This window comes from Amphiura filiformis, chromosome 3, assembly GCF_039555335.1.
Source record: "Amphiura filiformis chromosome 3, Afil_fr2py, whole genome shotgun sequence".
NCBI classification, from domain to species: domain Eukaryota; kingdom Metazoa; phylum Echinodermata; class Ophiuroidea; order Amphilepidida; family Amphiuridae; genus Amphiura; species Amphiura filiformis.
In genome coordinates, this window is record NC_092630.1 from 42,021,798 (window position 1) to 42,041,289 (window position 19,492).

A 19,492-nucleotide genomic window follows, 5' to 3' on the forward strand; every position below is an offset into this window, starting at 1 on the left:
ACATACGGTTTTCATAATACATACATTTTAAATTTCTTTGTATTGTATTGTTTTTATCAATAATCAATACAGTTAATGAGCTAATATGACTTGAAAGTGCTCATTAATATGTAATTTTTGCCAATATTTTGCTAAAATTCAATGCATAAATGTTCATAACATTTTTATTTAATAGAATATTGGTTTCAAACTTGGTCAAAGTGTTCCCAATGACTTTCAGATAATTTATGCATAATTAATGAGCAAGCCGCCCTAATTTGCATAATTAATTAGCATTTATGCAAATTAGCTCATTAATTATGCAAATATGCTAATTAGGGGGCGGCTTCACTATATAATACATTAGAACCTATTAGAAACACTTTGACCAAGTTTCAGGGCAAAAGTATGTAAAATAAAAGTACCATGAACATTTATGCATTGGTTTTCGCAAAATATTAAAAAAAATTACATATTAATGAGCCTTTACAGTCCTTTTAGCTCATTAACTGTATTGATTATTGATAAAAACAATAAGATACAAAGAAAATATAATTTGATGTATTATGGAAACTGTATGTCCCGATTTGCTTCAAACAAAAGTCATATTGATCAGTGTACTTTACCCTACTCAAATAATCTGCTTAAAACATGCTCAAAGCATTTCCTAATTTCTAGAAAATGACTCCATTACCACCTTAAATATTCATATGAATTTTTATGGATGATCTCAACCTGAAATGAACAGAAATGTTTTAAAAATAAATTTCACATTCAAACGATGGCCTCTCTCTCTGTACCACTACTTTTTGTATAAATGTAACAATGGTAGAATAACGGTTATATTTTAATCACGGATTCAAATATTTTCTTGGGAGATTCCCGTTTTAATGTTTGGCGATTAGTCAACAGAACTGGCAAAAAATTTAAATTTCCACGCTTGCTATTTTTGGCAATATCAAGATTTTTATAGAAAGAAAAACCTTGTTTTTATCAAAAATAAGACACATTTGACCACGCATTTAAAAAAAAACTAAAACCTTTACAGCCCAACAAACATGGTTAAATAAACTGGTAGTTTGTGTTCTATTACTGTTCCAAAAGGCAGCATTCTCCATACTTTAATTCCCGAGAAAATATAGAAAATACAACAATACCTCATTTCAGCCTCTTATTTCCCTGAACAAAAACGACTCAATTTCACCAGGTGACTCTAGACCATTGATTTTATGCTAATGCTGTTACGTAATCATGTAATGCGATATAATTTTTACACGTGTTGTTTGAAAGACAAAGGTACAGTGTTTATGTAATCATTGAGAAATGCCATGAAAACAATCCACAAATGACGTCACGAGACAACTCTTAAAACATACTGACTGCCCCTCGTAATACCAAATCTACACACCATGGAATTCACCATATCACGTCCAAGTTCACATTGGGCGCCACATTCCTTTTTTAAAGGAATTTTTATTTATTATACCATATTTCCATTGCATTTTCCAAACGGGGGCGTTTATTAGAGGTCATTTTTACTAGCACGACAATTCCTGTTAAAATCATTAGGTAAGCTTAAAAGTCACGCTAAAATGACGAACTAGAAACACTGACTTGTGGTTCACTTCCGGGTTTCCGATGCAGATTTTCGCCAATTATTGCTGCTATTATTGACCATGTGAACAACTAGGTAAGCTTACTACACAAGATAGCATGGAAATATCTGCATTTTTGAAACATCTTGGTTGAAAAAAGTGGTGGGGGCATTTATTTGAGGGGGGGCGACTATTCGAGGAAATACGGTATTAAGAAGTCCTCGTCTGGGCTTTCATTAGTGCCACTCAAGATGAATTGTCTAGGTTCTTCTTAGTAAGCTTTAGTACAGTTCTGGTTTTGAGAAAATGGTGTCTGTTTGACCGAGATGCAATATCATTTCCTGTAGTCACAGAGCAGACCTATTTCTTGTCAAGTATCATTGTACTTAGCCATTGTTATTATGAAATAACAATATAATTCATTAAACATTTATATCAGAATTTCTTTATACAAAATAAAAAGTTTCTTGGACCTGTTCCATTACTACTATTAGCCCACGACTTCCCATTTTTAGAGCTATGTAATTCATTCATACACAGTTGTTCAAATTCAGCGAACCACACAATGCACATACTCAATGCCAATATTTTTATTACTACGTAAGCGGAAGTCACAGAATATGGATAATACAGGACCTTGAAATTGAAATATCAACACTACACAATTTCGACACTTTGTGTATCAATTATTCATTTAAATCTATTAATGTGCTTATTGACCCATAAAATACTATCATATGATATTCATCATGGGAAAAAGCTGGTTTCAGACCTTTATTAAAGTTTTTATTTCATGTCAAATTACTTTGAACACTTTCAACACTTTCAAATACTTTCAACAAGTAGTCTATTCATTATTCAATCGCTTCCAAATCAATTTATTCTTCTAACGAATGTTATTCTGTCGGTCCGTGTCACGTCACTTCCGGTTGATGATGTTCGAGTGAAAACAAGTCCCTGATTCGATTTTTGTTGATGATTTCTGCCATTGGTGTTATGTAAATTTCGACCGCAAATAGTCAGTGGAATCACACAACCGTTTCTAAGTCTTCAGAGTGGAAGAAACTTACTTCATTTACCGTTTATATACTGACAAAAATTCCATGGTCGAGTGTCGTTTTTTCCGAAATTGAATGTCACTGCAACAACATCGCTATGTAGCCTCCTTCACAGTCGGTTTCTGTTGTTCATAACAAACCGTGAGCCACATGCAGTTTGGGCCCGAGACTAGAGATAGCCCGGATGTTGGACCCATCAAATATTTGGTGTATAGAATACCCCAAGTATTTACATGATAAATACTTTTTCGTCAACAAACATTTGTCAGAAGATAAAAATTACTTGGACATATTGACTTCAAATGAATATTTAACATCGGATATTGAGTATGCATCGGCCTTAATAATTCTCTATCTGTATAACACAATTTTGAAATGATAACCTGTGGAATAAGTAATACTATCTTTAATAATTTATTGCCAATTATCTACATAAGTAATTATTTCCAGAGCATGGTTTGTGCATTCCACAAAACAAATCAACCTGATGTTAATTGACCATAAATTCATGCTTCATTATCAAGTTCATGTTTGATCTAAACCAGATGCAAAATGTCATATTTCTAAACACCATAACTCTTTAATATTTAGCTGGAGGCCCATGGTGAGGGTGTTATAAAATTTTATATCACATGACCTGATGACACTGCACTAGTTCTCTTTTAATACACAGGTGACAGTGAAGATGTTTCTAATCATCAACATCATTCGCTACATGATTTCTAATACCTGAAAATTATTTCCAGCCATATTTGAGGGTGTGCAGGTATGTTTATATTTATGTCAAAGGATGACATCCATATTTCTTTACCAAACAAGGAAAAAGGATGTACCACAGTACCTGCAATGGGGTACCATCTTTGCAATTTACAGCTCCAAGAGATTGTGGATACAGTGGCATAGCGGGGAGCGTAGAGAGGGGAGGCAAGGCAACTTTTAGCAGGAAACTTTCAAGGGGGAAAAAAAAAAAAAAAAATGGGACTAAAATGTACAGAAAAGCCTCAAAATCTTACATTTTTAGGGTGGCCAGAATGGGGGAGGAGGGCAAGAGGGGACAAGACCTCACACGGGAGGGCAGCTGCCCCCTAGTTTGGTTAACAAACAGGCTTTTGAAGGTATAAAATGCCTATGGTTTGCTATGCTTTGATCAAGTATTTCTGCAGTCGAGTCTAGTCAGAGAGTGAACGTTTAAGCATTTGTTCACTTATTGGTTTGTATTATCTGATTGTTTATATTACACTTTTGAATTTGGGTTTTATGCTATACAACCTCGTCATTGTAAAAATAGAAAAATAATTCCTATGAATTAAAAAATCTAGCCTCTTTCCATATTTGCCCTTATCAAAATATAGTATAAATACATAAGGTCAATTTCTATAGTATTAGTAATGAGTGAATACTAATGTTAATGGTTTGGAATGTCAGTTGAACAATAGCCCTTTGCTAAGTCAAAGCCAGTATGATTGATTCCATTCCGGCATCCATTGATAAAGATAAGCTATATCACTTGATTTCCTATTCTAGTATAGAATAGCAATATTGTATTTCACCAAGGTTGAATATAATATTCATATCTTAAAATATTATAATCAGGACAACATAACACACCTGTTTTCCTGGCATTGACACTGACATAGAGTGGTAAGATAATACAGGTTGGATTGTGAATGTTGAGTGTGAACTTGGGGACATGATAGGGAGCTTATAATGTCTTGGTCAATTCCTGATTTACATCTTGCTGAATGAAATGCTGGTCAAGAACAGGTCCATTATTTACAAGGAAGGCAGCAGCACCAGCTGCCATGGTCACCACATATCTTTGGGAATGTCATGTTATTTCTTTACTAGCATTCTGAGTACTTGTCAATGTAAAATTATGAAACATGAACTTCTTTTTTAAAGACATTTCTTGTTTCTTTATAATGTGATACTGAAGCCACTCACCCCTCTGGATTTTTGATTGTTAGTTTCCTGTTTCATGGTTGAAAACAAGGGATGAGGTGACTTTTAATTATTAATTATTAATTATCTATTATTTTCTTTATTTTAAAACAAGCGGTCGCAACCTACATCAACCCGTTTTGACTAGGAATATGCATTTAATTATTTTACAACTATGTTTGATTTTATACATTAGTAATGGTACAGTTATGTTATTTGTTTATTCATCATTATAGTTGATCTGATCAAAGTCAGAAAGTAGCAAATGGAAGTAATGAAAAGTTATTTTAAAAGAGAAAATCCAAAATGAAAATAAAATAATTAAATATTTTGCAATTCTCTACTTTGGACGCGGGCGGGAAACAGGAAACTAAGAAGTAATTGTAAAGGGCCTTAGATCTATATGAATATAAGCAACATTAATGTACTGAAGCTTTCATCTCCTGATTATCTGGAAGCTCCCATATTTTGGAAATTTGCCAGCGACGTGTTACCCTATTATCACCATGTCAACTGGATCACGCTTTTGAGTTCTGCACCACGATCAAAATTATCGCAACACAAAGTCTATGGCATACACTAGTCCACTACTACCAATTCCAAAAGGTGCGTGATCCAGTTACCAGGGAGTTACGCAACCACTTCGCTGGCGAATTAGTAACAAGCACACTCCAAAATAATGCAACTTGCTATTTTGTGTCACTGTTACGAAACGAGTTACATCTTGCTTCATCATACTTTTATTAAGATGCTAAAAGCAGAAAGCTAAAAGCAGAATTGAATATGAAAATGCTACCCTGGACAAAAGAAATATCTAACAATAGATTCCAGAGTATTTGACTCTCTCCTAATAACAAGAGAAAATGAGAGTTGATACAAAGTGGAATTCATTTTAATGGGTAGTTTCTCAGGTCAATTTGTATACCACTCAATAAGGCAAGTCATAAATTTGAAATATTTTCTGCCAATTACTAAGTTATTCATACTTTTATCTTATCAAAATAATAAATAATTTTCTGTATTCAACTGTGCATGTGTGTGTATACCTGTATGCATTCAATAAAAGAAAACAAAAAGATAATGCAACAATAGAAGAAAGGCCTTTCTTGCTTTTTGAACTCAGAATATAATTTTTGTTTCTAACATATCCGAAAGAAGAAAAAATGCAACAAATAAACCAAAGCGAGCATGTATTGCACCGATGGAACACATAATGCAGATAAATCACTGCATGTAAAGTAAAACCTTGATAAAATGATTCTTCATGTATATGCATGCAACTTTAATTACAATTTCACTCACAATTTTTAAAAGTAAGTGCAATTCTTGTTTAAAGGTACATACAAGTCTTGTTTAAAGGTACCCCGGTACATACATACAATTCTTGTTTAAGGATGCACACAGGATCACTGAAGTGTTACATGGCCAAAATTTAGTTTTCATCACTAATGTCATCTTCAAACCGTATTTTATGTTGTCATTAATAGATTTTAAAGAAATCTTAAAATTTGAACCATAAGAAAAGCTATTTTAAAGACCCTTTTTATTAAAAATTAGTCAAAATGCAAAAGCAAATAAATCATTGTTTTCCCCGCAATAGATCAGCGTTCTCGTAACGCTGCATCTGCGCGCATAGCTAGCAAAGACACGCACGTGGTGGACGGTGGTAAACTGGATGGGCGAGGTGATTACTGATTGAGGCGCTGGAGTGGCCAATTTTTTTATATGAACATATAGTGAATTTTTTGTTTGTTTTTGTTTAATTTGTTTTTCAAGTTTCATTCATTCATTCATTCATTCATTCATTCATTCATTCATTTCATTGTTAGTATTTGATTTACCAAGTTGGTGTAGTTGGACAATAATAGGCCTATTATATTAGCTTATATTTTATGCAGTCCCAGCCTTGGTTCGGGAGCCTCTGCGGTAGTTTCAGTATCGTCTTCATTTTGAAGACCATAAAAAATAGGCAAGCAGTTAGGGCCTACTACCGGTAGGCCTATATTAGATACCAAAAGGACCCGAATAATGTTTCAAAGTGTTATTAAAACACGGATTTAAGATTCGTTTTCAAACGCTCTCTACTCCTGATTGACCATTAACGCAATGTCAAAAAAGTTGACATTTCAATAGGCCTACATCATGTTGACCATCTAGGCATAGGGCTAGGCCTAACTCTATGTCAAAATGTCGATATTTGAAATCGGCATAGCGAAGCATGCGCTTATGAAAGCATTTTCATGAATGTTTTAATGCTAAATAATAATTTCAAACGAGAAATATAATCGAAAACGCAAATTCGTGCTTTTTTCATAACCCATTTTAACTACATTTCCATTAGTATGCCTATTAGGTCTACCATGCCATGATTGTGATAACTGACCTTTTGGTTTTACAACACTTTTTTGCGGATGTTTTGGCCGCATGCCTTTTTATTTGCAATGTTTGTCTGGCTTTCAACTTTCACGTTTTCTGCATGCTTTTGCGTGAATGTTTTCATGCAGTGTTTTAAAACGCTCTTTATAGCATGATGCCTATATAGGCCTACGGTAGGCCTACTGCATAAACCACAATCTAATTTAAAGCCATAAGTGTTCGCTTTTCTACTTTTGAAATTCGGTTTTGTTAGGCTATGTAAATTTCCGTGTTTTTCAGTTTTCTTGTGACCTCTCCGTGTTTTGCCCGTTTAACATATATATATAGGCCTACTTTTTGTCCGTTTTACAAGAAGTTTATTCAAGACATATTACAACTTTTACCCCACTTTTTACACGCTTATTTGATTGAAAACAACAACAGACACACTTTTTTTTTTTTTTGTATTTTATTCACTTTTTATGCGGTACAAAATATTTTACAACTTTGATATTCCGTAACAAACAATTACAATAACAAAAACGGAATATTGAGTAATGCGACACATCAGAATCTTTTAAAATTTTACTTGGGATTCCTGTGGTGTAGGCCTAGCTTTAGCTTTATCTTTGGCGCGACGGGCCGCTGTGGTGCCTCTCAAGCACCAACTAAAAAGAAAAAGCAACGAGTAGTAATTTGTCAACACCAAAAAAAAAAAAAAAAAAGAAAGAAAATCACCAAAAACATTGCATTTTTAAAACAAAATTATGAAAATTAGTACAAAACAGAAATCGCAATTATCATGATTATGTCTCAATTTATTCTTCATTTCATAAAACTTCCTGATTATCTGCTAAAATAATTGCTTGTCAGTTATTCTATGCTAATTTTAATGTTCTGATGTCCGCAAATTTTAATACAGAGCATGATCTTTTTTTTATACGGAACAGGACAAAATTGTGCAAAAATAATCTTGGTTTCGTTTTCGGCAACACGACCATGCACTGTGCCACGTATTCGCGTAACCTGTCTGTCTGTCCGCGCCCTGTCGCTCCTCAAACGCCGACGCTGACATCGCGACCTTGCCGGAAGCTCTGCTGCACCATGGAAACAAGACTGCAGTAAATAAAATGGCTGCACCATGTGGATAAACATCTGCCGAATGTGCACGGATAATTTTGTCATATTGTATATTTAACCTTCTAAATCACCAAAAAAATGCCAATCTGCTGCAGTTGGACGCCCCTTCTCATTTTCTAACTTGACCAAACGTCACAAGTCACCGGATTATATATTTATGGAATAATCTTCAAAAATGGACCTAAAATCGGCTGTATTTTTCTAAATCGCGATTTTCGGCAAGTTCACTTTTGACCACTTTTAACCATTTTTGGTCCGCCATAGCGTCTAAATGAAGCATCACTGAGGTAAGTTTTTAAGTCAAACGTTTAGATATGGCCAAAATCTAGATAGTGTTTTTCATTTTTTTAAATTAGGGCCTAAAACTTTTTTTATCACCCATGATTCAAAAATTTGAACGCGGGTCACACGTTTTTACTGATTTTTGCATATATTTTAAAAACTAAGCAAAATTTCGAAAAAATAAAAAAACACTTTCTAGATTTATTTGTCTAAATTAATAAAATTCATGTTTTACAGTTTTTGATTTTCAAATAATTTTTTTATGGCGGACCAAAAATTTTTGGTCAAAAAAAGCCATTTTTTGGGATTTTCTCAAAAATTGTACTTTTTGACCCAAAACTGACATTTTAAATGGATTTATGAGCTCATTTCCGCTCAAAAATGTATACTTTTATATACTTTACATAAATAGTTTTCGAGTTATGAGGTGAATAATAATGGATAATTAGTGATCCTGTGTGCCTCCTTAAAGGTACATATATACAATTCTTGTTTAAAGGTACATACATACAATTCTTGTTTGAAGGTACATACATACAATTCTTGTTTAAAGGTACATACAGTTCTTGTTTAAAGGTACATACAATTCTAGGGTTTCATTCAGTTGGTGGTATTAATCAAATCTGACTGGTTCCTTGTATTCTGATCACATAATCTATGGAAACAGTCTCAATGTCACACACTGTTGTTATTTTGCCCTGCATTTGGGCGTTGTATTTCAGAAAGTGACCGTATTTCCCTATTGTTCCACAAAATGGTTTAGTGATATAAAACAACTGGTCAAAAGTTTGCGTTCATAATCGATGGAAGTAATTATTATGTTCTGGGTCACTTACAATCAAAATATTCAGACTTCACTTTTACTTGCTTTCTTTTATTTCCTTAAAACGATATGAAAGTAGTGATATTTTGTTTCATTCTGTGTGGGTTATAGAGCTGATCAATACGACAGATTATAATAAGCTTAATATAAAAAACAAAGTATGTAATAGTTTGATGTAGGCCTAATTGAAAGTGAAAAGAGTTTCTTTTCAACTTTAAATTTAAGGCCACTAGGCCTACATGTATTTTGTTCAACAGCAAATAATACTAGACCTGTCCTCACAAAATGCTGGCCATACCTCGAAAATAATTTACCACTTTCCTCTCATATTGTGGGAACAGATCTAAAATTAAGAAATACAAAAATTCAAATGATTCAGAGATTAATCAGAGGATGATTTAAGCACTTCCCACCACGCCACTGTGTTGACTTGCGGTTAGCACAGCTGTGTCAGTGAACATGACACCACTGCTTGCACATTGCATTGACGGGCATGGTTAAATTTGAATTTGGACTAATATATTTACAATAAAAACGCATTCAAAATGCTAGTCGATTTCACATTTTATGTTACCTATAGAAGGTGTGAATTATCCTTTATGCATACATCACTTTTGTTCTGAAATCCACCAAGTAATAATGACACACGCACAATTCTTAAACAACATCTTTTGCACAGAATTCAATGGGATTTGAAAAGTAAAGTGGCAGTTGAAACTCTAGTGATAACATCGTTTGCAGTGCATGATGGGGCTTCCTTAAATCATCCTTTGGAGATTAATAAATCCAATAATTCTAACACCCAGCATCAAAATTAATAAAGGCAGGATAATCATAATCCTACAGATTAAAGGTCTTTCAACTTTTAAAACTTATTGGTGTGGTTCTAACAATCTCTCTTTGTCACAGCTGTTGATGAATTCATATTTTAAGTGACATAATCATGTATTGTTTGATTGAGTTGTCTGTATTGTTACGTTCATATCAAGGCTTTTAAGGACCAGAATGCCCTACCTGCAATAGCTGCCAGGTGTCATATGTTAAGATGAATACAATATAGAATGCAGTAATTGTCCAAATGTATATAGGGCAGCTATTCCAGAAAGGGCCTTCTTGCACTTAACTCTCGACATAGGTTTAGGTTTTGAAGTTTGCTCATTAACAGCTGGTGGGACTTATGTGCATGCAATATTGGTTTAGTGCAAAACACTGATTTCAAGAGGGCCACAAAAAAGAATGATTTCATGACCTACGATTTGAGGACTGAAGGAAAGCAAATAATTTCATGACATATCCACGATGTAAGAGCTTACCATGGATAGTTCAAGGATGATGAACATTCATGGTGCCCTAATCACATTTATACTGCACATCTCAATTGCGATGTGATTAATTGAAACCAGATTTTTACGACACATAAATTTCATTATAGCACGGTTTTAGCACCCTCAAATAATTTGTGTATCACAAGGTTTTATTTTCAACTTGGCTGCGATATAATACATTTAGCATCCAAAGACCCCTCGATTCATACAGTGCTTAACTTTGTACTTCAAAACCTTAATCTTTATCCATCTGCAGGCTGAGTCGGTTCATGTGTTAATTTTTTGTCAGTGCAATGTGATGTTGAATAACTGCAGTTTGATGGGAATTGAACCCCTTATCATGTGTAATGAAAAATGGGGGCATTCCAACTCCAACATAGGCCTACATAGTAACTTCATACTTAAAACCGGATGCTGTTCAGAGCATGATAGAAAATTATGTGGTATCCTACATCTTTCTATGTCACAATCACCTTTCACAACATGATAAAAAACAGTGATCAAAGTTTACACACAATAAATTAGTTCTCCCAACTTCCCATATTGCCTTATCTGTAAAATACAGCAATTTCCTACAATCTACCCTCAAATAAATGTTAGTCTACACAATTATATGCTTCAAAACCTTTCTGCTGCGGCATTCAACTTTCCTCTACTATGGGTCATGCGCAGGAAGTCTCCATACTCATTGTAACTTTGCGTAAGATTTGAGGACTTACGATGGTCTAGCCACTTCTGGTCTGCTGGAAAGGTTTTGCGAAATCAGGTCAGGATTTTTAAGATTTAAAAACTTGGGAGGGGTGCTGTGTTTCACAGGAAGTTAGGATTTAGTCGCAGAGAAAGGTTGGGATTCATAACCCAATCAAAACTTTTTTTACTGTATATACAATGTAAGTTGACCAATGAGGATAATGTCAAGTTGAGCCTTCAAATGGCTCATTGTGCCTTTTTACATTGAAATGTAACATTCTATCTGGACCTTATCTGGAAGTTGTAACATTTTAAGTGCCTACATCCAGTTCCTTAACGTCATCAACACCTTTGGCATCAAGTTATATCACCTTAGTGAATTTATACCAAAGACGTTTATAGACTAGGAGAGTTTGTTTGTGTCACCCATGGAGGACAAAATAGTGTACCTCTGGATTAGTTCACAATGTGTATGGCAAACTTTATATTTTACCCTAAATTTGTTTATGCATGTAATTTTTCTTTGCGACGATTACACGCGCAAAGCACTTCATGCACAAACCTTTGCAATGCATATTCAAATTATTGTTCCATTTCAGGTACACCATTTAGTCCCCAATGTGACAATACAATATGTGGATTTCCCATAGTATTACAAATGGGGCTATACTGAGACTACACTCTCCCAATCTAACTTCTTTGATTTCTGTATGGTTTCAACTCATTGTGAAACTCTCTCTGTGAAATCAGCTCCTGATATAAAACTATGCGCCTATTGCATGGTTCCGCCATATGCAGGTAGAGCCTCAAACTGGCAATAGACATGAAAAGAAGTATTACGTATCTTTACGCAATGTTATATGACTGATTCAATTCCCATTCATGCATGCTGCCAGATCGAGGCTCTCCTTGCATATGGCGGAACCGTGCAATGGGTGAATTGACTTAGAAGTTAGATCACAGATCCTGGAAGAATATGTGCTTAGATTCACCCTGATATCTTACCTTGTATGATCCCCATCAGTTGCTTGTAAAACATACGCTGCTAATTCAAATGCTGTCTCACTGTCCACTTCAATATCACCCTATAGAAATGAAGAAGAGACACAAACCCTTTAATTAGTGATACAATTATTGATACAAAATGACACCATGATGTTAGTCAGTAGTTGATTGGTTGGTATCAATTATATTAGGCTCAAATTAAATTCTCAGCCTATGAGTGATAGATAGGGTAATTGTATCTGATGTGAGTCATTTGAAATGGGAGTTAGCCTACACCACACAAAATAGGTCAACATTAGACCTTTAGTTCTACTATCTAATTCCTTGAGACTAATTCTGTAACAGACTGTCAGAAGGAAACCAAACACCAGCCAGGCCCTTTCATCATGATATACACCATGTATTAGTTGGTAAACACAAAGAATGGTCAGAATAAAGTAACCTATACTAATGCATCATATGATAGCATTTCACATTACAACAATGTCTCACTTTAACCCTAAACACAACCCATGGTTATTTTGCTATTGGAAGGGAAAGAAGAAATGAAAAAGGAGAGAAGATGAAGAAAAAGGTCACTTGGCACCCCCGGGATTCGAACCTCAGACCCCTCGCATGCCACGCAGAAGATCATCGACTTGCTGCCATGGGGGTTTCGCTGGCCTGGCCAGTGATTCGGTGGGTATATATGACTTAGGCTGATTGCATCATGGCATCACATGGAATGCATGCATGCGCAGTGGTTTTCATAGTGAGTTTCAGTCAGGTTAGGGTTAACCTATTTTAACCTATTCCTTCATGCAAATATATCAGTGTGTAGATCTCAATAAAGGGAAAATAACACACAACAAAGGGTGACAATAATTTAAATAAAACAAATGAAAACATTGGAAAATTCAATGTGCCTTATAAAAAATCCATTACTCAAAAATGGCTACTGCAGTGACACCCTTTAACCTGTATGTTGTGTTATGGAGTTCAGGAACATTGGGGAAAGTAGGGAAATAGGGTTCATTCAAATGTTACAGTGATGTGTACACAGGTGACAAAATACATTTCAGTGTGTAAACTTTGTCCCAAGCTTAAATTTTAGTTCACATTTAAGAGTTATACTTAGCACTAGCTCCATCTCCGATATTGATACCCTACAACTAGTTTGGGCTTGAGTGCCATGCACGCTACCCACACTATCCAAAGGTATCGTGATCAGAGATCTAAACTAAACCGCATTACCCGCTAACCTTTCCCCAGTAGTAATAATGGCAGCATAAGAAGTTTCATCTACCTCTAATATTTGCAGCCTGCTGGATCAAGTCAATACATTACTTTCCCCCATTTTTAATTAAGTTAGTGCACCAAGAAAACTGTCACAATCTTTGCTACATTTCATCTCACGTAAAAATTAATGGCTTATTTTCATGTTTTATTCACATGCTAATTTCACGATACACACAAGAGCCTTTCCCAAATCGCTGTCATAAAATTCTTTTCCTAATTTCAAGACTCAACGTTAACAACCTGTCTCTTAAATGTGACAAAATGTACCTGAAATCAGGCACCCGTCTAATTAACACAAGTCAAGCGTGGCTCACCATGAATATTACATGAATGCATCCACGCCCGGAAATGTACACATCATGTATTATGGCAATAGTCTCAACCATGGTATAATTGAAGACGTGACATTGGCTGCGTTTTTGTACCCATTTCATTTCGGGTGTTCTGTTTCCCTTAGGCAAACTCACTCAGTCACATTATATACCCCACAAAGACTTTATTGGCAATGAGACAATGGTAAATCCACTATGGACTCGGTCGATTCATAGTATTTTCTTGTCCCACATAGGTTGCTGGTGGCAATCAAGTTCAACAAGTGTCAATGGTGAGGGCATTAACTCTTAACAAGTATTGAAGGGTATACTTAATTCTAAACCAAGAATTTAATCACTTAGTTTAAATCCATTTTAGAAAACTTGCAATTTGTTTTGTACAAAGGCATTGATATTTAGTTAGCTACCGTTTCTTACATTGGTACCAAAATTGATAACTTCCCAGAAATAAAAATTCTTTTTTCTTCCTTCCTTTATCCTTCAATCAGGAACCTTTCTATTAATTTCTCTACAGTTTACACAGAATTGGTATAATTCCCCATCCTCTTGAATTACACACAGTAAATTAAAGAAATCTTATTTCTAAGAAAACAAGTATCTTACACAAGTGTTGTAACAGGTTTGAAAAAAACACCTTTCCAATGAAAGTCTAAAATCGAAACAAGCAAGACATGGGTGGGTCGGGCATATGTCAGCTAAATATCTCTCGCAGTTGGTCGCCCAACACAGTTGGACATGATGTCTTCGTGCTGATTATTGGCTTCATATTTCCACATGAATTATGAAAATTGACAACAAACCCCAACACTTCTGCAAATATGAGAAGGAAGCATCACTGGCATTCCACACCAGGTGTGCAAGATGAATCTATAATCCTAAAATGCTCGAGGAATATTCAATCAATGTCTGATATTTGGAAACATTTCAACTTTCATTTCTTATCAGTTACTTTAACTCAGTCTCAAATTATACTTTTAAAATTTTGCACATTTCTTTAAGGGCTGGGGTATGAACGTTTGGACAGTATTTATTTTGGGACATCAGAGCACATCAGACATATCGAATTGCATTCTGAATACGAAGAATGTCATTCTGATATCAAATAATACACATTTTATGGCAAATCATTAAAAATTGATATTTTTGATATTTAACAGTATTTGAAGTAAACTTTAGAAATCTGATGATTTATACCATAAGTGTATGTAGGTGGGATGAAAAGCCGATGGTGAATTGGAAATTTTGACCTTTCATATTGAAGATATGGATTTTTTTCCCAAAACACCAAAAAAATTAGGTCTTTTGGGAAAAAATCCATATCTTCAATATGAAAGGTCAAAATTTTCAATTGACCGTCGGCTTTTCCTCCCTGCTACATACACTTTAAGAATATAACATTAGATTTATATAATTTACTTCGAGGACTGTTATATATCAAAATTTGAAAAATATCAAATTTTTATAATTTGTCATAAAATTTGTATTATATTGTGATTTTCAAAAATGAAAATTATTTGATATCAGAAAGACATGCTTCAGTATTCAGAATGCAATTCGATAGGTCTGAGGTGTTCTCATGTCCCACAAAAAATACTGTCGAAACGCAATAAACGCTCATTTTAGATCCCTTAATGCACTGAAATGTTCAATCACACTTTTACTTCACTTTTATTTCATTTTGAAACAATTGCTAATATCACTTACAGCTTGTGCATCCAGTTGCTATAATTTTTTCCTTAAGTACTTTATATATGGAATTGACACTTTACTCTGCTTTTAAACAGATTAATTTGTTATTCAATCACTCATTTAATAATTTTAATCTTAGGTTTAAATTATTCCTGTGTAAAAAACACAATTTTACCAAACCTTCAAAAAGGACTAACACACAGTCTAAGTGGCTGAAAAATTGGATCTCGCAATTATGAAATATAATACTGCATTAGGAGAAAACCTGAGACAACAAATGCTTAAGATAGCTCTAAGATTTGACTGATGATGGTCTGCCTCCAAGCAGGGATGATGAGGGATGATAGTGATACATAACTGACATCTCATCCAGGTGAATGAACAAGGAACATTCAACTCTGAGTCTTATCTTAAAATTATTGTTGGGAGGGAGGGGAACAGCCTTTCAAGAATTGTTCAATTGGATTAGAAAGACTGTACATGTAGGACTGGCTCAGTTCCTGAAATCCCGATGCCCTGAAATTGCAAACATGAAGCGCTAGGTTTGCTGATGAAGATGGGGAATTATTAAACCATTGAATGAAAACTCAAGTAGTTTAAAGAACCTCAAAAGATCCAATAGGGATCTTTTTCTTCAATTGGTTAAGACTTCCTGATGTATTCCAAGGGATGTGAGAGGAAATTGTGCTACTTCGTAATCTATATCTTTCAGTTTACTTAGTTTTAGCCACTGTTTTCGACAAAAGTGCTTTTACTTGCTATAATAAAATATTGTTTGTTATTACATTCCAGATTCATAAGAATGTTTCATTTCAGACTTAGTTTCACTTTAGAAGTAAATATTAATCATTAATGTTCATTTCCTTAGCCTTATACTACTCAAATATACTATTACCCTTATGATTTTACACAGACATATAAATTCTATACTAAGACTCCTTCAGGGCTAGATATACAAGAAAGAGTGGCGGGTTTCATGTATGAAATGCGTCAATAAGCTTAAAAATCGCCTCCAAACAACTATTCTGGTGCACGAAGTAATGATTAAATTACTTCTCCGGCTATACAGAGTCAATATCTTGGGCTATTCCAGTTGACATCTATGCCCCCCCCCCCTATGGAAAATATGACCTTAATCTTCCACACAGGGGGTGTAGATTTCAAATGGAGTCATCCGTTAACCCCATTAGAAATTCACACTCCATGTGTTGAAGATTAAAGTCATGTCTTCCATCTGGGGTGTATGGATTTCAACTAGAATAGCCCATAGTCTGAATTCATAGCTACTGTCTACCCAACATCAAACTTTGAAATGTCAAGTATTAATAATTGAATTTTAACAAATGTATAAATTTAACCAAGCTGAAATATTAAATATTGGGTGATATTATGAAATTATTTTTCCTTGGCTGCTCCATTTGACCCTTGTAACAATATTCATAACAAATTCACCCCCTGCTACACTCTAAAGTACTTCATTAAACAAGAGCAAAATGGCATTATATTACCAGCATTTATTGGGCCTACAAACATCAGAATAGTCACTATTTACAGACTGGTCCCTGAACAAATTTGACATTCTCTCTCCTCAGATGTGGATAAAGCAAATTCAACCACAGTGTGCATAGGGAAAACCTGAATATTTTCGTAACTAGTTTCATGTTAATCAGGCTTGTGCCTGTGAAAATTAAGCATGGTACCTGGATGTTGTTGCAGCTTGCTTTCACTAATGAATGTGTGAGGATTTTGTGGGAAAATTTTAAGATCAGAATTGATGAGGAAGATGATGAGAGTGGCAATGATGTTGACTTTAATAATCATATCATCGTCTTCCACATGTCTGAGATTACAGCGATTTGGTACTAAATTGCGGCATGGGAATTTGGGAAATTTAATTGAACACTTTTTGTTTGACAGAAAGCTGACAATCAACCTGTCTCACATTATTTCTGAAGTTACATGGTTTGTAATTATAAAATGATCATGTCAGCAATGTTTTCAATTCTTATTGCGGATTTTGCTCTCTTAATTAATCCCTTATTACAAAAAGAAATATCTTCCCATTAAAAAGCCTAGTTTTCATTGCACCCGGTTGTGAAAAATTCAACTAAAATGTGATCGGCCTGCCCAAAGTCTCTTCAAATGTCCCATAGACGGCATCGGTAATATTTGCCAAATATAATATATTCAATTCCATTTATTTGACAACCACTTGTGATGTTTTGTATGTAAAATGATTACACTCCAAGTGAGATATTAGCTCTACAATTCCTACAAATCAGTATCTCCATGGTTTCCCATTACAGATCTGTATCTAGGATACCAAATCAAATTGGCTAGGTCGTGAGAAGATTCCGATAGAAAAATGGCTTCCGATCGCCTTCAAAATATTGAATACTTCCCAGTAATTTTGCCATCCTGATCTGGACTATCTACCTGATAAATAATTTAAAATGTTAATATTTAATAGTTGATAATTCATCTGATTTCCTATCCTACTAGGTCGGTCAAGATATCCCAAAATAAGTTTGTTACATGCAAGATTGGCTTTGCCATGGGTCAGTTAAAATCTTTACCTAACGGGAGAAGGGATCTAATCCCGGCTTTACACTTCTTAATTTGACTATCCTTTCTCATGTTGATAGGGGTTCACTTGATAACATGAAAATCATACTTCCTCTCAGCATCATAATACTAATCATGGCGTGTCCGTCTCTCTGTCCGCGCGCTCGCAGTGCGCATCGCGTGCGTGCAGTACGCTATCGCGTAGTGCGCGGAGTACCGACCGGCGTAGTGCGAGCATCGGAAATCATTACAGTGTGGCTAATCATAGGCCTATTTTCAACACGGCACACGTACAGAGGCCTATTGCAGCAGAACATGACTATTTCCAGGGTGCAACATTTGAATAGGAGAAACTTAGAAACTACCCCTAGAGATAGTTCTATCACAAGAACCACCCAACCCGAGAACCGCGAAATCTAGTTTCCTATAATGTTGGCATTTAATAGGCATCCTAACTATTGGAAATTCAGATGAGCTAAAAATTAATATTATTTAATTAAAACCTATGCTCAGGAAAATGTTTGGTCAGTAAAAAGGATTGTTGTTAGCATTAGGATCAAGGTTTTAATGATAATTATCTGGAAAAAAAATGATTAGTAAAAGTAGCTGATGCCATCATTTGTACAATGATCAGAATTCACAAGTTTGCACTCTCACTAAAAATAAAGTCATTTAAATCATCATTTTTTGGGCATACATTGTTTATTTCAGATCCTTGCATATATAATTTGGGTCTTGCATTGTCTTTATGCTCTGTTAGAGTGAAGCATATCTGCTAACTCCTGATTTTTTTTGCACTCTCACAATTTATTTTGTCAGTTTGCCTGAGATTTGTAAACTTATAAAACATAATTTCTCGGGCTTGCATCGTTTATTTCTGATCCTCCCTCGCATACCGTAAAGATTCGCTTAATGGCGCAATGGATTCCCTTGACATAACTGGAATTTTAGGCCCAAACTAAAAGTGCTCTCCTGTAAAAATCCCACCAGGAAATAAGGGCATGGCCCCTTAATTCTTCTTGTGATTTTCAAAGGAGGGAGCTCTCTATTTGTATGTTAAATTTACCCTAAAGCAAAAGAGCCCATACGCGCCATTACGGTTAATTTGTCTCCCATTGTCTCACACTCTGCTAGGGTGAAAAATTTAGGCCGTCTCATTCTTCATTAGAAATTATAGACATACAATATTTTTAAAGGCTTACTTCCTCCTTTGTGACCCTGTTAAAAGTAGACTTTAGGTATGTCCACACCGAGGGTTTTTTGCTTAAGTAACACGGTTCTCGAGCAAAAACTTGGGGAAATCTGCTGTGTAAATGCTCTTGGGGATTCCAATCCCTAAGTTTGCCCCCAAATTTATCCCCATGAATTTTAGGGAATTTCATGATTTCCCGAGCTCGAGTGCTACTGCCATGTGAACGATACATTTTGTGATTCT

The 19,492-nt window shown here is 34.9% G+C and overlaps 1 protein-coding gene across 1 annotated transcript in view; it reads right to left on the reverse strand.

Annotated features, from left to right (window-relative positions):
* LOC140148546 (uncharacterized) overlaps positions 1 to 19,492 on the reverse strand; it is a 143,648-nt gene that overhangs the window by 75,241 nt on the left and 48,915 nt on the right. The window contains 1 exon segment of the mRNA XM_072170539.1: positions 12,194 to 12,273. Coding sequence (XP_072026640.1) covers positions 12,194 to 12,273 — 80 coding nt within the window.